Genomic DNA, 13625 nt, shown 5'->3' on the forward strand with positions numbered 1-13625 from the left:
AGACTGGATCAGCCAGGTGTTACTTATTCAGCCGCACCCCTGCCTTCTCCTTCCACCACAGGAAAACGAATGGGTCCCTTCCCTGGAAGGGACCACGTCCTCCATACAAGGCTCATGAAAAATAGCGGCATCCAGGCGAGGAGCAGCCTTGTTTACAGAAGATTTCTCTCCTTCCACACATCACGCAAATATGTCCTGTATCTGCCAGCTCGTGCCCTACAAGCGCGGCAGCCCAGGGACATAGGGCAGCGGGGTGCCCCGCCAGGGGACGGGGCGAGCACCGAGTAGGACCCACCTCAGCCACGGCCACCGCCAGCAACCGCCTCCCGCCTGGCCGCGCCCCGGCTCCAAGGCCGGAGCGCAGCGCCGGGAAGGGCCTGCCAGGCCCCGAGCCCGCCATGAGCCCCGCACCCAGCCACACACACGCGGGCCTGCGCGCAAGGGGCGAGGCGTGCCCGCAGCGGGCACGGAAGCCCCCGGGGCCCAGACGGAGCCCGGCGCCTCCACCGAGCCTCCGCGGGGGCCTGAGCTGCCCGGGGGCGGCCCGCAGCCCCCCCCCCCCCCCCGGTCCCGGCCGGGCCCCGCCGCGGGGGCCGCCGCCCTCGGCCGCGAGAGGGCGCGTAGCGGCGGCGGGGCCCGTTGGGCGGCGGCGGGCTGCGCGGCCAGAGGCTCCCCCGCGGAGGCGCGGGCGGGCCCGGGCTCCCACAAGGCGCGGGCGTAGGGCGCGGTCCCGGGCCTCCGGGAGGAGCGGGTCTCCCCCCGCGGCGGCCGGCGGGCAGCGAGGACCCTCGGCGGCCGCGGCGGCGCTGCCCGGGCTGCGCGCAGGTGGCGGCGGCGGCCTGAGGGGAGGCCACGGCGGCGGCGCCGGCGCCCGGGCCCGGCCCCTGTGGCCCCGCCCCTCCGGCCTCCTGTGGCGGTGGCGGCGGCTGCTGTTCCCGGGGCGGCCGCGGCGCTGCCTCCCCCTCCCCGGCTCGCTGGGCTGCCCCTCATGCGGATGTGACATTTCACGGCGTTTACCGCAGCCGCCATTTTGAGACAGAGAGCGCTGGCGGCGGCGGAGCGGTACCAGCGCGCCGGGGCACAGGCAACGGGGGCGGCCCGCGGGCCGGGAGCAGCGAGCCGGGCGTCGGCCAGCGGCTGTGCCGGGGCGCTGGGGGGGGCGGGAGGGCAGAGGAGGGGCCCCGCGGCGCCTCCCCGACTTCGCAGCGCCGGGGACACCTCGCCGGGGGAGGGGGAAGCGCCGGGCGCAGCCGCCGGGCCCTGACTCCTGGTCTCCCGTCCCCCCCCCCCTTCCCCTTCCCCTCCTCCCGGTCCCCTCCCCTCCGGCCCCCGGGGAAGCCGCCACCCCCGGCCGGTCCCTCCTCCCCACCCCTTTCCCCCGACCGGGTGCCGCCGCCGAGATTGGGCGAATAGCGAGCAAATACGTGCGCGTCTCGCTGCCTCCGCCGGCTGCCCGCTCCCTGCCCGCCGGAGCCCAGCCGCAGCCCCCCGAGGCGGGTGCCCAGTCCCGGCCTCTGCCGAGGCCCCGCCGCTCCTCCGCCCCTTCCCCTGCCGACGCAGGCCCGCAGCCCCCAGCGGGAAAGGCCCAGGCCGCCGCCGAGCCCGAGCCCCAGCCCCAGCCCGACATGAACCACCATCAGCAGCAGCAGCAGCACCAGAAGCCCGGGGAGCAGCAGCTGAGCGAGCCCGAGGACATGGAGATGGAAGGTAAAGCCGGGGCCGCGCAGGGCCCCGCGCCCTCAACTCTGAGGAGAGTTTCCTCCCCCCCCCCCGCCCCTCTGCTTCGCTGCCGGCTCCCGGGGCTCCCCCTCGGCCGCCGCGTCCCCCTCGGGGAGCTCCCCTCCTCCCGCCGCGGTAAACACGCGCCCGGCCCTCGCCTCCCCTGCGAGCAAGGGCGGCCGCCGCTCGCCGTCCCGTGCCCGGCCGCGGCCAAGTCCCGGCCGCGGGGCTTCTCTCCCCCCCTCCCGAGGCGCGGGCAGCTCTGCCCGGCGGCGCTTCGGAGGGAGCGGGGGCGGGGGGGAGGTGGGGGGGGAACGACGGCGGGGAAAGTTGCGGCCGTGAGGAGCGGTGCGAGGCCGGGGGGGGGTGGGCGGAGGGGGCTCTGCAGGAATTTGCATCGCGGGAGGGGGAGGGTACGGGGGAAGTGCTGCTACAAAAGGAGACCCGCTCCCCCGGGGCGAGGCGTGCGGCCGGAGCCCGGACCTTCGGCCTGGCGGGGGGCGGCGGGGGCGCGCAGCCGCGCCCCGAGGAGGGCCCCTCCGGCCTGGGGAGGGAGGGAATGGACGCGGACCCGGACGTGGGGGTCCGTCTCCGAGTAGTTGCGATCTCGGGGGAGGCTTTTGCCTTCCGCGGGCGAAGGGGACGCGGCTGTCCCGAGGGCTGCCCGGCCCCCGCGGCAGCCGGGCGGCGGACGGTGGGCAGCGGGGCCTAGCCCGGCCCGCCGCCGGCGTCCCCCGCTCCCGCCGTCGGGGTGGGCGGTGGGTTTCAGCCCTGCCCTGCCCGGGGCCGTGCGGGGCGGCGCGGCGGCTCGGCCCGGCCGCTCATTGTATGCAGGCAGCCACGCTGCTCGCCATTTTTAATTAACCCTCCTCTGAGGGTTATTTACAGGAACGGCTGCCGGCCGGGCCTAGCGCGGGGTCGGCGGGCAGCGCTGGCCATGTGTAGCGCCTGCACAGCCCTCGGCCCGGATCCTGCACCGTCATGCAGTTGCGCTGGGCTCATAAAGGAGGCACTACGTTTTCAGGCTGGTTCTCTACTCCCGTCCCGGTGTAGTCTCCAGTGGTGCCTTTACCGTGGCTTTTTTTTTTTTTTGCATTGTGTTGTTATTTTTACACAGCCACCCCCTTCGAACACCGCCTTCCGTCTGAATCTGACGATGTAAAATTATTTGGGGCGAACGTTCGGCAGGATTTTGTTCCCTAAGGATGGGCAGCCACGGTACGCTGCTCGTACCGATGGTATTTGATGTGGAGGTCAACAACACCAACTACCTAAATATCGTTTAGAATGCCTGGCTGTGAAGATGCCACTTCTGTTACGACCGTTTTAATTAACAGTGGCATAAATGTTCACCAACACAAGATATTTTGCTTGAAAACGTGACAATCGACTTAGCAAATGTACCTTTCTGCTAAATAATAGCCACTGAAATCAGGAGCAGCAAAGGTGTTTAGTGGAAGTTTGTCACAGCGACTGTGAGATTACATTTCAAGATTAGAAGGTCATAACATAAAACCTTTCTTTCTTAAACACGAATCTCTTATTTCATAAAATAGTAGCTAAAGCTTATTTACTGTCAGAGCTACTGTTTTTGGTTTTGTTTTAGAAAAATCTCCAAACTGGTGTTTATATACTGTGTGACAAATACATAAAAGGGGGTGATTTAAAATATACCTCATATTTGTTTGTATGCATACAAATATTAACATCTTGTAGGTTACCTTTTCCAGCAGATTGTTTGATAGCCTTTAGCAGTCTGCTTTTTCTCAAAATCCTTTTCAAGTCCTTTAGAATATTGACTATATTTAATGGTTTTATTTTCATTTTTCTGGGCTTTATGCTCTACCATGCTGGGCACACTGTGAAATGCTGAACGTTTTTATGCAGTTTAAAGGTGTTCTGAACTTCTCTGGATTGCACCCCCTCTGTCCCTGGGGGTACAGGAGTCCAAAATATGTGCAGAAGTCCCTTTGGTGGTTGCGGAAGTCTTACGCTGGTGGCCACCTCCACTGGAGGGGTGAGGAAAGAGTCTCTTGTGTATATCAACATAGTGGCACTGACAATACAGCGTTATCTCAGAAATCTATTTGAGATCTATTAGGCCTCACACAGCTGATTCCGAGTGATATTACGAGCTCGCTAATTTGTGAGAGTTTATAGAACTCTCCATTTATGCAAAAACAAAACCAAAAAAGTTTAGCCTTTGGAGGTTTTTTGCAATACTTGATTTTTCTTGAGAAATGTGTCAAGTTTACAAGATTGCAGAGATCAGATTTTTGCTAACTTTTAATAAAAGTTGATGTCATGGGTATACATTAATTTAGTGTGTAAAACAATGTTCATCATCTTAATGTATGGGTGTTCGTGCTTTCTTGAGAGATGTTTTCAAGCAGTGCAGAAAATACTTAATAACATGTAGTTAGCTTAATTTTAACATGCATAGAACAGTGTCGGATGCCATTCTTCAGTGAGTGATCACGTTAGATTTAGGAGGTATGTGAAGAATGCACAGTGGAAAATTGCACATCTTGATTCTGAATTATGTGAAGGTTCGCTTACTCTGTGTACAGCTATACTAGATGAACAATTTTTGATGAATGAAATAACCATTTCAGATGTAGTGATAGAAGTGTGGAATTAAACTCTTTAGGATTAAATCAGATAAGGCATTTTGAATGTCTTCTCTCATGTCCCTGTTTTTCTCCCTTCCCTTTCCCTTATGACTAATGTACTCTTCCTTGATGACCTTATGGACACTGTGTAAATAAAAGTAGTACTAGGCAGGGCTGTTGGACTTCAGGAGGGAGGAAGTCATTCCCTTTACAAGGAAAAATTACTCTCTGCATCATGAAGGAAAGAAACAATGGCAGTCTTGATAAGGGGCAGGTACCTGCTCAGTGGGACCAGGTGTGATGCAGGCTCACCTACTTGCAATACTTAGCTAGAATGCTGTGATGTGACAAGTCACCTTTTTGTGTATTTAGTCTTCTGTTACCTGTGGATGTTGTTTGTAATCAGCTTTAACCTTAGTGAGGCTTGGCAGTAGCGATACGTGGACAGAGAAACTTCAAATTTACGAGAACTGTCAGAAGAGGTTGCATCCCCTCGGCTGAAGGCAGCTGCTTCCCTGGCTGAGGGTACGCAGTTGGACAAACACAACGTTTGTGCTGCTTGTTTTCATCTTGTGCGCTACGCCAGTGTTTGGGTTAGTGCACCTCCCCGTGACTATGAAGTGATCAAAATTAAAAACAAAAAATGGGGTTTTAAAATGTAGCGTAGGATTTTAATTTGGTTCACCCTGCAGCCCCATTTAGTGTTGTGGGAACGTGATGAAAGCTTGGTATTGGGGTGGGAAGGAACAAGAAGGGCTGCTTGCGGTGGCATGGATGCTGGAAATTATCTGGCCAAATTGTGTCACTAGTCATGGATGTTGTGTGCATCCCTCATCCACTGCCACATAAAAGCATGTTATTCTGGCTGCCGTGACTGCCTTTGGGCCAAAACAGAGTGGGAGTGCACAGATGAGCCGTTGGTGCCTGAGTTTTAGATACATTAACAGTTTGGGGTGGTGATTAGTAAATTATCTTGTAGAAATTCTGAAGAGTTTATTTGTATGCTAAATAAATTTAGTGGAAAAAATAAATAATAGTTTTTCTCTACTCTTAAGTAGGGTATGTAGGTTGCTTTATCATGCAAAGAATTATGGCTGTTTAGTTGCTAGTGAGTTACTCTGTAAAGTGTAATTGAATCCAAGTCCCGATACTTTATATATGCTTGCTCTGTGACGTCTTTTCGCAAATGTGTCTGAACTTCAAAGAGCTTGGCTTAATACAAGTCTACAGTTACATATTTCATAAAGTGCTTTCATGGAAAGTCTCTTTTGCAGCTTAATAACTGTAAGTTTTTCCCTTGTTTATGGTTTGAATCTGCTTTTTTGTAGGTGCACCCTCTGCCCATAATTATGTATGTGCGTGTGTTTCGCATTATGGAAGTTTCTTTTCCGAAGTAGCCAGCACAAGCTTACCAAGACAGTGTGACAGTGCGTGAACACGCAGTGACTGGTAGTTTAGGTTGCACGCTTGTCTTCTCCTTGTGTCAGCTCTGCAGCCTCTCAGGCAATGTCGTCTTCCAAGTTTTTCCCTAGTCTAAATTTGAATTACAGGTGAAATGATGCAAGGTATTTAAAAAGAACAAGAAAAAAAACCAGTGACGTGTCTGTGTGTGTGTATGTATGTATGTGAAAAGTTTAAAATGGCACTTTCCTGCAGTTTCCATGCAACTGAAAGTTTGTGTTGCTTGCTGTTTCATTCCTGTTTTGCTTATGACTGATAGAATTTACTAGATTCCTGACCCACTGTGTGATAATGGTCTCAAGTATGTAACTTATTTTTTTGCCTGTCTTCTGAATGCTTACTTCCCTCTCATATTTTGTCTTCATAAGTATTCTCAATTCCTGGCAATTTAATATAATTTGCATACATAACACAGTGTTCGTTTCTCTTTTTGCTCGCTTCCATGCCTTTCTCCTGAAGGCCTGTATCCCTGTATTTCCCTGAGCTCCTTCACTGTCTTCTGTGTTGCTTCTAGCCAAGTGATGATAAAGTGAGGCTGTATGTTTGAGGGGAGTATCTGCAGACTAAATTCATCATACAGCTGTCCGTATCTGCTTGTTTATGTGTTCTTCCTGCCGCTTCCACTCTCCAGCCTTGACGTTTTTCCATGAAATAGATGATACTCAGGTGAGGGGAGATAGAAACACTGATGCAGCAGTCAACAAGTAAAATTAAGTTAATTCCGAGGTTATAACTAGAGTGAAGAACCGGGCCTGGCCTCTTATTCCCAGTAATGGTAATGTTTAATACCTCAGGAAACAGCATGCTTGGCCTTGGGAAAAGATGTACATTGCATCATTCTCAGATAGCCACTTCATGCCAATGGAGAAAGCAGCATTGGCGACTTTTGAAGAGTGCTAACTATGTCTAGAGTTTCTTCTGTGCATTCTTCATGAACCGGGTGCTCAATAGCTGGTCAGCTTTAGTAAACTTTCTGTGAAGGAGAAGTGGAAATAGTGGAACAGGGGAAAATGTGTGTAAAATTCAGACAGAAGTGTAGGTAGCACGCTCTTCAGGATGAACTATATATATATCAGGCTTCCTTACTCCGCTCCAGTGGTTCTGTGCTATTGACTGAACTCGGAAGAGAAGTAAAATCTGCTCCCTGTCTTTACTAGGTAGCTATACTAAGTAAAGTAGCAAGTTGTGTGTGTAAAAGTAATATAAGCCCAAACTTTAAAAAAGCAGATGGAGATAGTTGTTTGAGACTAACTGAATCGTTTTCATTGTTGCAGAATAATTTATCACAAGAAAATCTACACAGTGGATCCAGCTTGTTGCAGTTAAACCAGTTTAGCCAGTACATCTTGCATGACATCATTTGATATTTGGGGTAAGGGTGAAAATGAACTGGTTTAGAGCTTGTGAAGCATCCAATTTTTCTTAAATTATAATAAATTTAAAATAGGGCATTGTTCACTTTAGTTTGTGCTTTGAGGTATCTTGGATTGGTTGTTTTAATTTAACTTTGTATCTTGTGGCTGTAGAACGTTGATTGTGAAGGAGTAAAATATTGGGTTGCTTGTAATACAAGGCATTAGTAATCCATAGAAAGTGTGCTTTTTTCCCCTCAAGTACGTATGTACATTAATACATACAAAACCTGCTATGTGCTAGTTTGACATTACCAGCAACAGCATTAACAGTTATTATAAAGTGTCTTGGCAAGTGGAATGGGGTCTGGAGACTGGCTATCTTATTTGTCAAGTTATTAAATATGCAGTGTTGTTTTCTGAAACTTTTTTCTATTGGTCATTTAAGATAAAGTATTTTGCTCCCCTGGTGTTAGTGTTTTAATTTGATACACTAGCAAAAAAGAGTAAAAGTGCACCTAATCAGTGGCAACAGCTGTAGCATAATGTATCTGTGCATATTGTTGCAGGCTTAGACTTAACACATTTTAATATTTCTGCTAAACCATTTTTTTCAGCTTGGCTTTCTGATTGCAGTAAAACAAGCTCTGTAAGTTCAGAAACTTTGAATGGAGTTTGAATGACTTGCCAGCAAAATGAAGAATGGTCAGCTTGGAGATAAGGTTTATTGTGACTTCTATTTGCCTAGTTTCCCTAGAAGGCTGAGATTTTGTCAACTACAAATAATTAAGCTTTTGGAAATTAGTAGATGGATTTTGAAAATACTGAAACTGTACTGAATATTTGCAGTTTGGGGAAGACAGTGTTCGTCTTTTAACATAGTGCCTGGGAATCTTTGGGATTCTCTTCAGAATATAAAAACACATTTGAAGACTGTTTTATATTGGACTTAATATGCATCTAGAATAACACAGCTTGATTGTTCGGCATAACATGTACATAGTTGTTAAGCAAAATCTCTTAAAAATATGGAGATTAAAAGTAAATGGTAAATTTTGATAAAACTAAAATTCCATGATGTAATCGCTATAGCATATCTCAGTTTGTGTTTTTAATTGCTGTTTGGCAGGTGTTTTACACATTACTGAAATATGTCATTCCTGAGCCATTTAATAGTGAAGATTTAAACAAAATCATCATGTTTTGTAGCATCAAACATCTTAGGAGAGCAGGACGTTCAGTGTCTGCAAACGTGGAGTTCTCCCTGACTGCAGCTGTAATGCAAGCTCCAGAGTGATGCCACTCAGAGAAGACGTGCCAGGAGCATCCTATTTAAATTGAGGAAGAGAAAACACTGGTACCTCAGCTTATTCTTGCGTATATGGTGGTATGTGGAGATAGACAGTCTTCCAGGTGTCCTGAACATCTTGGGCTTTTCTGCATCGAAACCAGCATGTTGACTTGTACGCCAAAGCATATTGCAAGCCAGAGGAAGATGATGTGGATAGTGAGCTGGAATGTCCTATGGAAGAAAGTTCAAAATTGTTTGTTTGTTTGTTTGTTTGGGGTTTTTTGTTGTTGTTTTTTTTTTTTTCAGCAGTACTGCAGTGTTTTGCAGCCTAGGAGAGGTGATGATGTTTTTTTTAATACAGTCGCACCTCTTTGATGGGAAATATCAAAAAAGTGCTGGAAAACAGAACTTGGAGCTTTGTATTTTGTACGTTAAAGGATCGAGTGCACTCCAGTAGAATTTGCTTTAAATGCAGAAATCTGTGAAAATTCTTAAGGTCATTTTTCATAATTTCCCTTTTCCTAGTGTAAATAGGAAAGGATGTGTAGGAGTATCATTGGTGTTCACCGTAGCTCTCAGCTTGATCATCTGGTGATTTCACAAGGTGCAACTGTAAGGCTGTTCTTAAAAAATATGGCATCTCCAGCATGTCTGTTTTTGTAAAGATCTAAGGACAATTTTGGTTTAGGGCTCTAAATGTGATGTTATACTAATACAACCATTGGATGAATTTCTGTTGAGCTGTGTTTAAAAAAAGGAATGGTTGTGTGTTTCCACAACAGAGATTTTCCTTCCCATGTTTCGGTGAGTTATTTTCTAACATCACTGATATTGTCCAGCAGAACTTTGATGGAGATTTTCGTAAAAGTATGAGGGTGCAAACACTTATTAAAACTTGGCAAAGGTTTTAAATTCCAAATCCATCTTAGTGGGTTGATATTCTTACTGTTACTGTTAAATAAATCAGGGAGCGGTGGTGTAAATTTGTTTCATAAAATGGCTAATTTTTGAATTAAAAGTGTACAGACTTTACATCTGTAGTAAATAAGTTAATAAATGAGTTGATATATATAAACATTATTTAAGAGAAGGGAAATTATATCTTTAAGAAAAGAAACAGACTTCCCAGTATAAGACCAGCATATTAGTCTGTGATTAGATAGGAAATTTTTGGTGTAAAACTTAATTCTGAACCGTGAAAGTACTGGATAAATTTTGGTCTACAGTTCCAAGTCTAGGCCATGTGGTGGTCTGTCTGCACTCTTGAGCATCTCGTGTGCGGTTGCCCCTGCCTGCGGTCCCTCAGGACCTAGCAGCGGCTCAAGGATGCTCTGCAGGCTAGGGGAAAGTCTGACACCCCCCCAGCTGAGGAGGAAGCCACCCTGCACGGGTACTGTGATGGGCGTGCCACCCCCTCTTGTTGCTCACATGTGCAGTTTAGTCCTTATCTCCTGGGAGAGGGTGAGGACTTTTGGGTAGGTGTTTTAAACTTGCACATGTTCTGCAGTTCTGCTGTGCTGGACATGGTGGTGGCAGCGGTGGGGGGTTGTGCCTTGTAGTGATACAAACATTCTGGTTTGTGGGTCTTAAGATCGGAAAGGTTGGCTACCCTGTGTCTGGGATTTGTATTTTCATGCATCACTATTTTACCCATCAGCTGTGATAGGGACCCTTACTGATCTGGTCCTACTAGGCTGTCCCAGGCCCTGTATGACCAGAGGAGTGTCTGTGTTGAATTGCATTTAATTAGCACTACACAGTTTTTGGACAGGAAGCTGTTGCATTTTTTTGTCTTGATAGTCTCTAATTACTGGAAAAAATGAAGAGATTAAAAAGTGTTTGGGGAGCAATCTTTTTTTTTTTTCTTTTTCTTTTTTCCTTCCCCCCATCTAAAAATACATTTTGTTTTAGGCAGTCAAGGCAGAGCTGGCAATCCTAGTACTGGGGCATGGTGGTTTTTGCATCACCTTTGTTTTTTTTTCAAGAACAGAGATCACTTTATTCGGAGGTGGGGAAGAACTTAGATTCTCCCTTCCTGCTTGTAAAGCCAGAACTCTTCCTGATGCAGCCGACTTTTCACTCTTATTGTTCAATAGTCATGAAATACGTTTCAGTTTGGTATCACCAGAATATTTCTGGTAGCCATAATCAGGTAACAATTTTTGGACACAAGTTTGCCTTCACAGCATGTCATAACTATTCCATTTAAATAAATGGTTGGTTTGCTTCTGTTACAGATGTTGGAGCTGACTAGACGCTCAGGGGCTGTTGCAGGGGTTTACAGGCTGCAAGTCCTAAGACAGTGAGAAGTAATTTTTTTTTTAAAGGAAATCTGCTTAAGCAGAGGCTGCATGAACCCTCTTTTTATTGTTCATTAAATCAAGCTAAAGGTAGTTAGATTTCCTTCTTTGTTGGGAGTAGCAAGGAACTGACCTCTTGTAAAGAATTTTTCACCTGGTTAAGTGTTAGTTGCTTAACAATATCAAGGGGTGAACCTAATTTCTGGGGAAGAGTAGATACTAATTAGAAGTTTGAACACAGAGATAACTCAAACATGTCTGTAAAGTATATGAATTAAACAGTGGGTCACAAGCCACATGCAAAACCCTCCTTGCTAGTAGCAATTACAGTAGTGGTGTTTCACAATTTTCTTCTGCTTTCCTTTCCCTCTTCTCGTTATTCCTGTGTGGTTTTTCTCCTCTGTTTCAGTCTGACTGTTTCAGATACTTGTTGGACTTCAACCCTGTGCCAGAAAAACAGTCCCCTTGTAAACTAGTATAATGCTTTGCAATATTTCCATCATGCCACGAAGGTAGTAACCATAACTGTAAGTTTTGGGGTTTTTTCTCCCCCCCCCCCCCCCCCCCCGCCCCCCCGCTTTCTAGAAGTGTCCTTACAGTTGACGAGTTAAAAATAAGCAGCAGTAAAATCAAACCAAAGTCTGCCAGAAATTGAAACTTACTAATAATTTTTTTTAAAGTAGTTTATTCTAGAAGTTTAACCACAGGATTTGGTAATAATTGTTTGTTTCTTCAACTGTATTGCTTCAGTTCCATATTGATTTTAAGATATTTTCTTGTTCTCAGCAGATTGTCTTGGTTTTTTAACCTGTTTTGTTCATTGAACTCATATGCTTTGGCTTACAACCTGTGCCCTGAAGTGTATCATCCAAAGTGGGAGAGGGCTGGTGTGGGAGGGATAGGGTCCTTACAGGAAAGGATTCTTGGGGTTTCCTTCTGTGCAGCTGTGCAGCTCCTTTGCTTACCAGTGGATCTCTGCTGGGGAAAGCCTCTCTTGATCTTGATAGTAGCACAGATTAAGGCAAAAAATAATAGAAAGTTGCACAGAAATGGATCTCGTTTTACCTATGTCAGTTGCCTGTTCATAAGCAGCCCCATTCAGCTGTGACTTTGTTCTGTCCCTTCTGCTTTGCTGGAGATACGTAGCGAAGCCAGTGGGTTCTCCAGTCCCTGCAGCTGAACAAAGAGCTGAGCTGGCTTTGGCGAGGAGCAGGTTGTAGAGGTGTGAATGAGTGTGGGGACTGGGTGTGTTGGCATTGCCACTGAAGAAATGTGTGTGGAACCGCAGCATCTGTCTTCAGACTTTTAAACTTGGGATAAAAACACTTCAGCTTTATTGGTCAGTGACCTCTCTTGCTGGATTAAGAAAACATTCTGACTAATTCTTTAAGACCTTTCAGCAGCCTTCAATATAATGAACTGAGAGGTGTTAACTTTAATGCAGTGAGAGACCGTGCCTCAAGCGGTTCTCTTCTGTATGTTTATCTGTTGGTTGTCTTACAAATTATGCATGCCCCAGAAGTGTTTGTATAAATCCATATTGCAAACTAATAATGAAGATGAATCAAAATTTAGATACTTTATGGCACCTTTGAAGAACAAAAGTCAAATCTAAGAAAAGTACTTGGTTGCTTGAAGCACAGCATGGTCAAGGTCTGAACATGAGCCATGGGAGCCTTCCTAATGCCTCATGTGTCCAAATGTGTAAACACATGCTTTTGCTAGTAAAGTTATACTAGTAGCACTGAATTCAACAGAGTACATCTTCAAGGCTGTTTTTTTCAAGACTATTATTGTTACGTAGCTTTTGCTTAAATTAGTATAGTGGAAGCCCACTGGCAGTTAGCAGGTGTGTGTGCTAGGCTGCTGTGGAGTCGGAGGCATCAAACATCTCCCACATCCAAGGAGTGTCTCTTAACTGGTATGGTGTCAGCTGGCTGTGTTGTGCAGCAGTTCAGCTGAGAACAGTGCCTGCAAGAAAGAGCAGTTTAATCCAAAATTGAGCACAAGCTGCAGGGAAGGTCCTGGATTTTGGTCTGGGCACCAGACTTCATTATATCAGATGACTTTTATATGCTACTGGGAGCCAAGAGAAGAGTTTGTGTCTAGTTCACTCTTAACACTGCTACAGAGAAGACGTGCCTTCTAGAGCAGGTTTTTTTTGACCTCTGCCTACTTTTTTTGCCTCCTCACTTGCACTGACACAACTGTGTGGGAGCACATGGTAAATGAGATGAATGAAGAGATCTGAATTTAAAATAACTTCCTTATTTGGGGTTTATTTTTGACCTAGCTCAGTTCATTGGTCTGCTTTATCGTTTGGCCCTACAAACAAGTGGGTCAGCTTGACTGAGGAGGCAGGAGGGAGAGAAAGCTCTTAAGCCATTAATAACTTATATCTTTTTTTTTAAACTTTCCCAAGACCCTTTATTTGACACCTGGGCCTGTCTCCCCCCAAAAATGCAGTGGGGACAGGGCTGTAGCAAAGTTCCAAGGGTGAATATCAAATCCAAGCTTACAGAGCTCTTGGTGCAGACACATGGTTTTACCATCATAAAAATTCAATGTTGATCAGATGCAAACCACTTCTGGGGATGAAATTGTTCCCATTGCAAGTCTGCTTCTGAATGTCTTCACTACTTTTTTTTTTTTTTTTTTTTACACAGGGGTATTCCTTGTGGCTAAAAATAGTCTCTTGCATTTTCCAACTTGAAGATACATCTGAAAGATCTTCACCTTTCTCACCTATACTAACTGGTTTAAGTACCTATTAAAATGTCAAAGTTACCTCAAATCATAATCTAAATGTATTTGTGGGGGTTTTAACCTCCTGTCCAAACCAGCTTTTCTTCTGATATTTTCAGCACAGTGATGAAAATTTCCAGGTCCC

General features: G+C 47.0%; 1 protein-coding gene across 2 annotated transcripts in view; it reads left to right on the plus strand.

The window, feature by feature from the left end:
* Positions 1-1044: 1044 nt before the first annotated feature.
* The window catches only part of USP7 (ubiquitin specific peptidase 7), a 75595-nt gene continuing 63014 nt past the window's right edge, over positions 1045-13625 (plus strand). Inside the window, exons 1-3 of one of the 2 annotated variants that reach the window (XM_075058730.1) lie at positions 7069-7164; positions 7762-7866; positions 8354-8501. Coding sequence is in view for 1 of the 2 variants with exons in the window: in XM_075058729.1 (XP_074914830.1) it covers positions 1626-1707 (82 nt within the window). In the remaining variant the exon portion in view is untranslated. Of the gene's footprint in view, positions 1708-7068; positions 7165-7761; positions 7867-8353; positions 8502-13625 lie in introns of those variants that run through there. The other variant, XM_075058729.1, reaches the window with a different exon arrangement.

This window comes from Buteo buteo, chromosome 27 (assembly GCF_964188355.1).
Source record: "Buteo buteo chromosome 27, bButBut1.hap1.1, whole genome shotgun sequence".
NCBI lineage: Eukaryota > Metazoa > Chordata > Aves > Accipitriformes > Accipitridae > Buteo > Buteo buteo.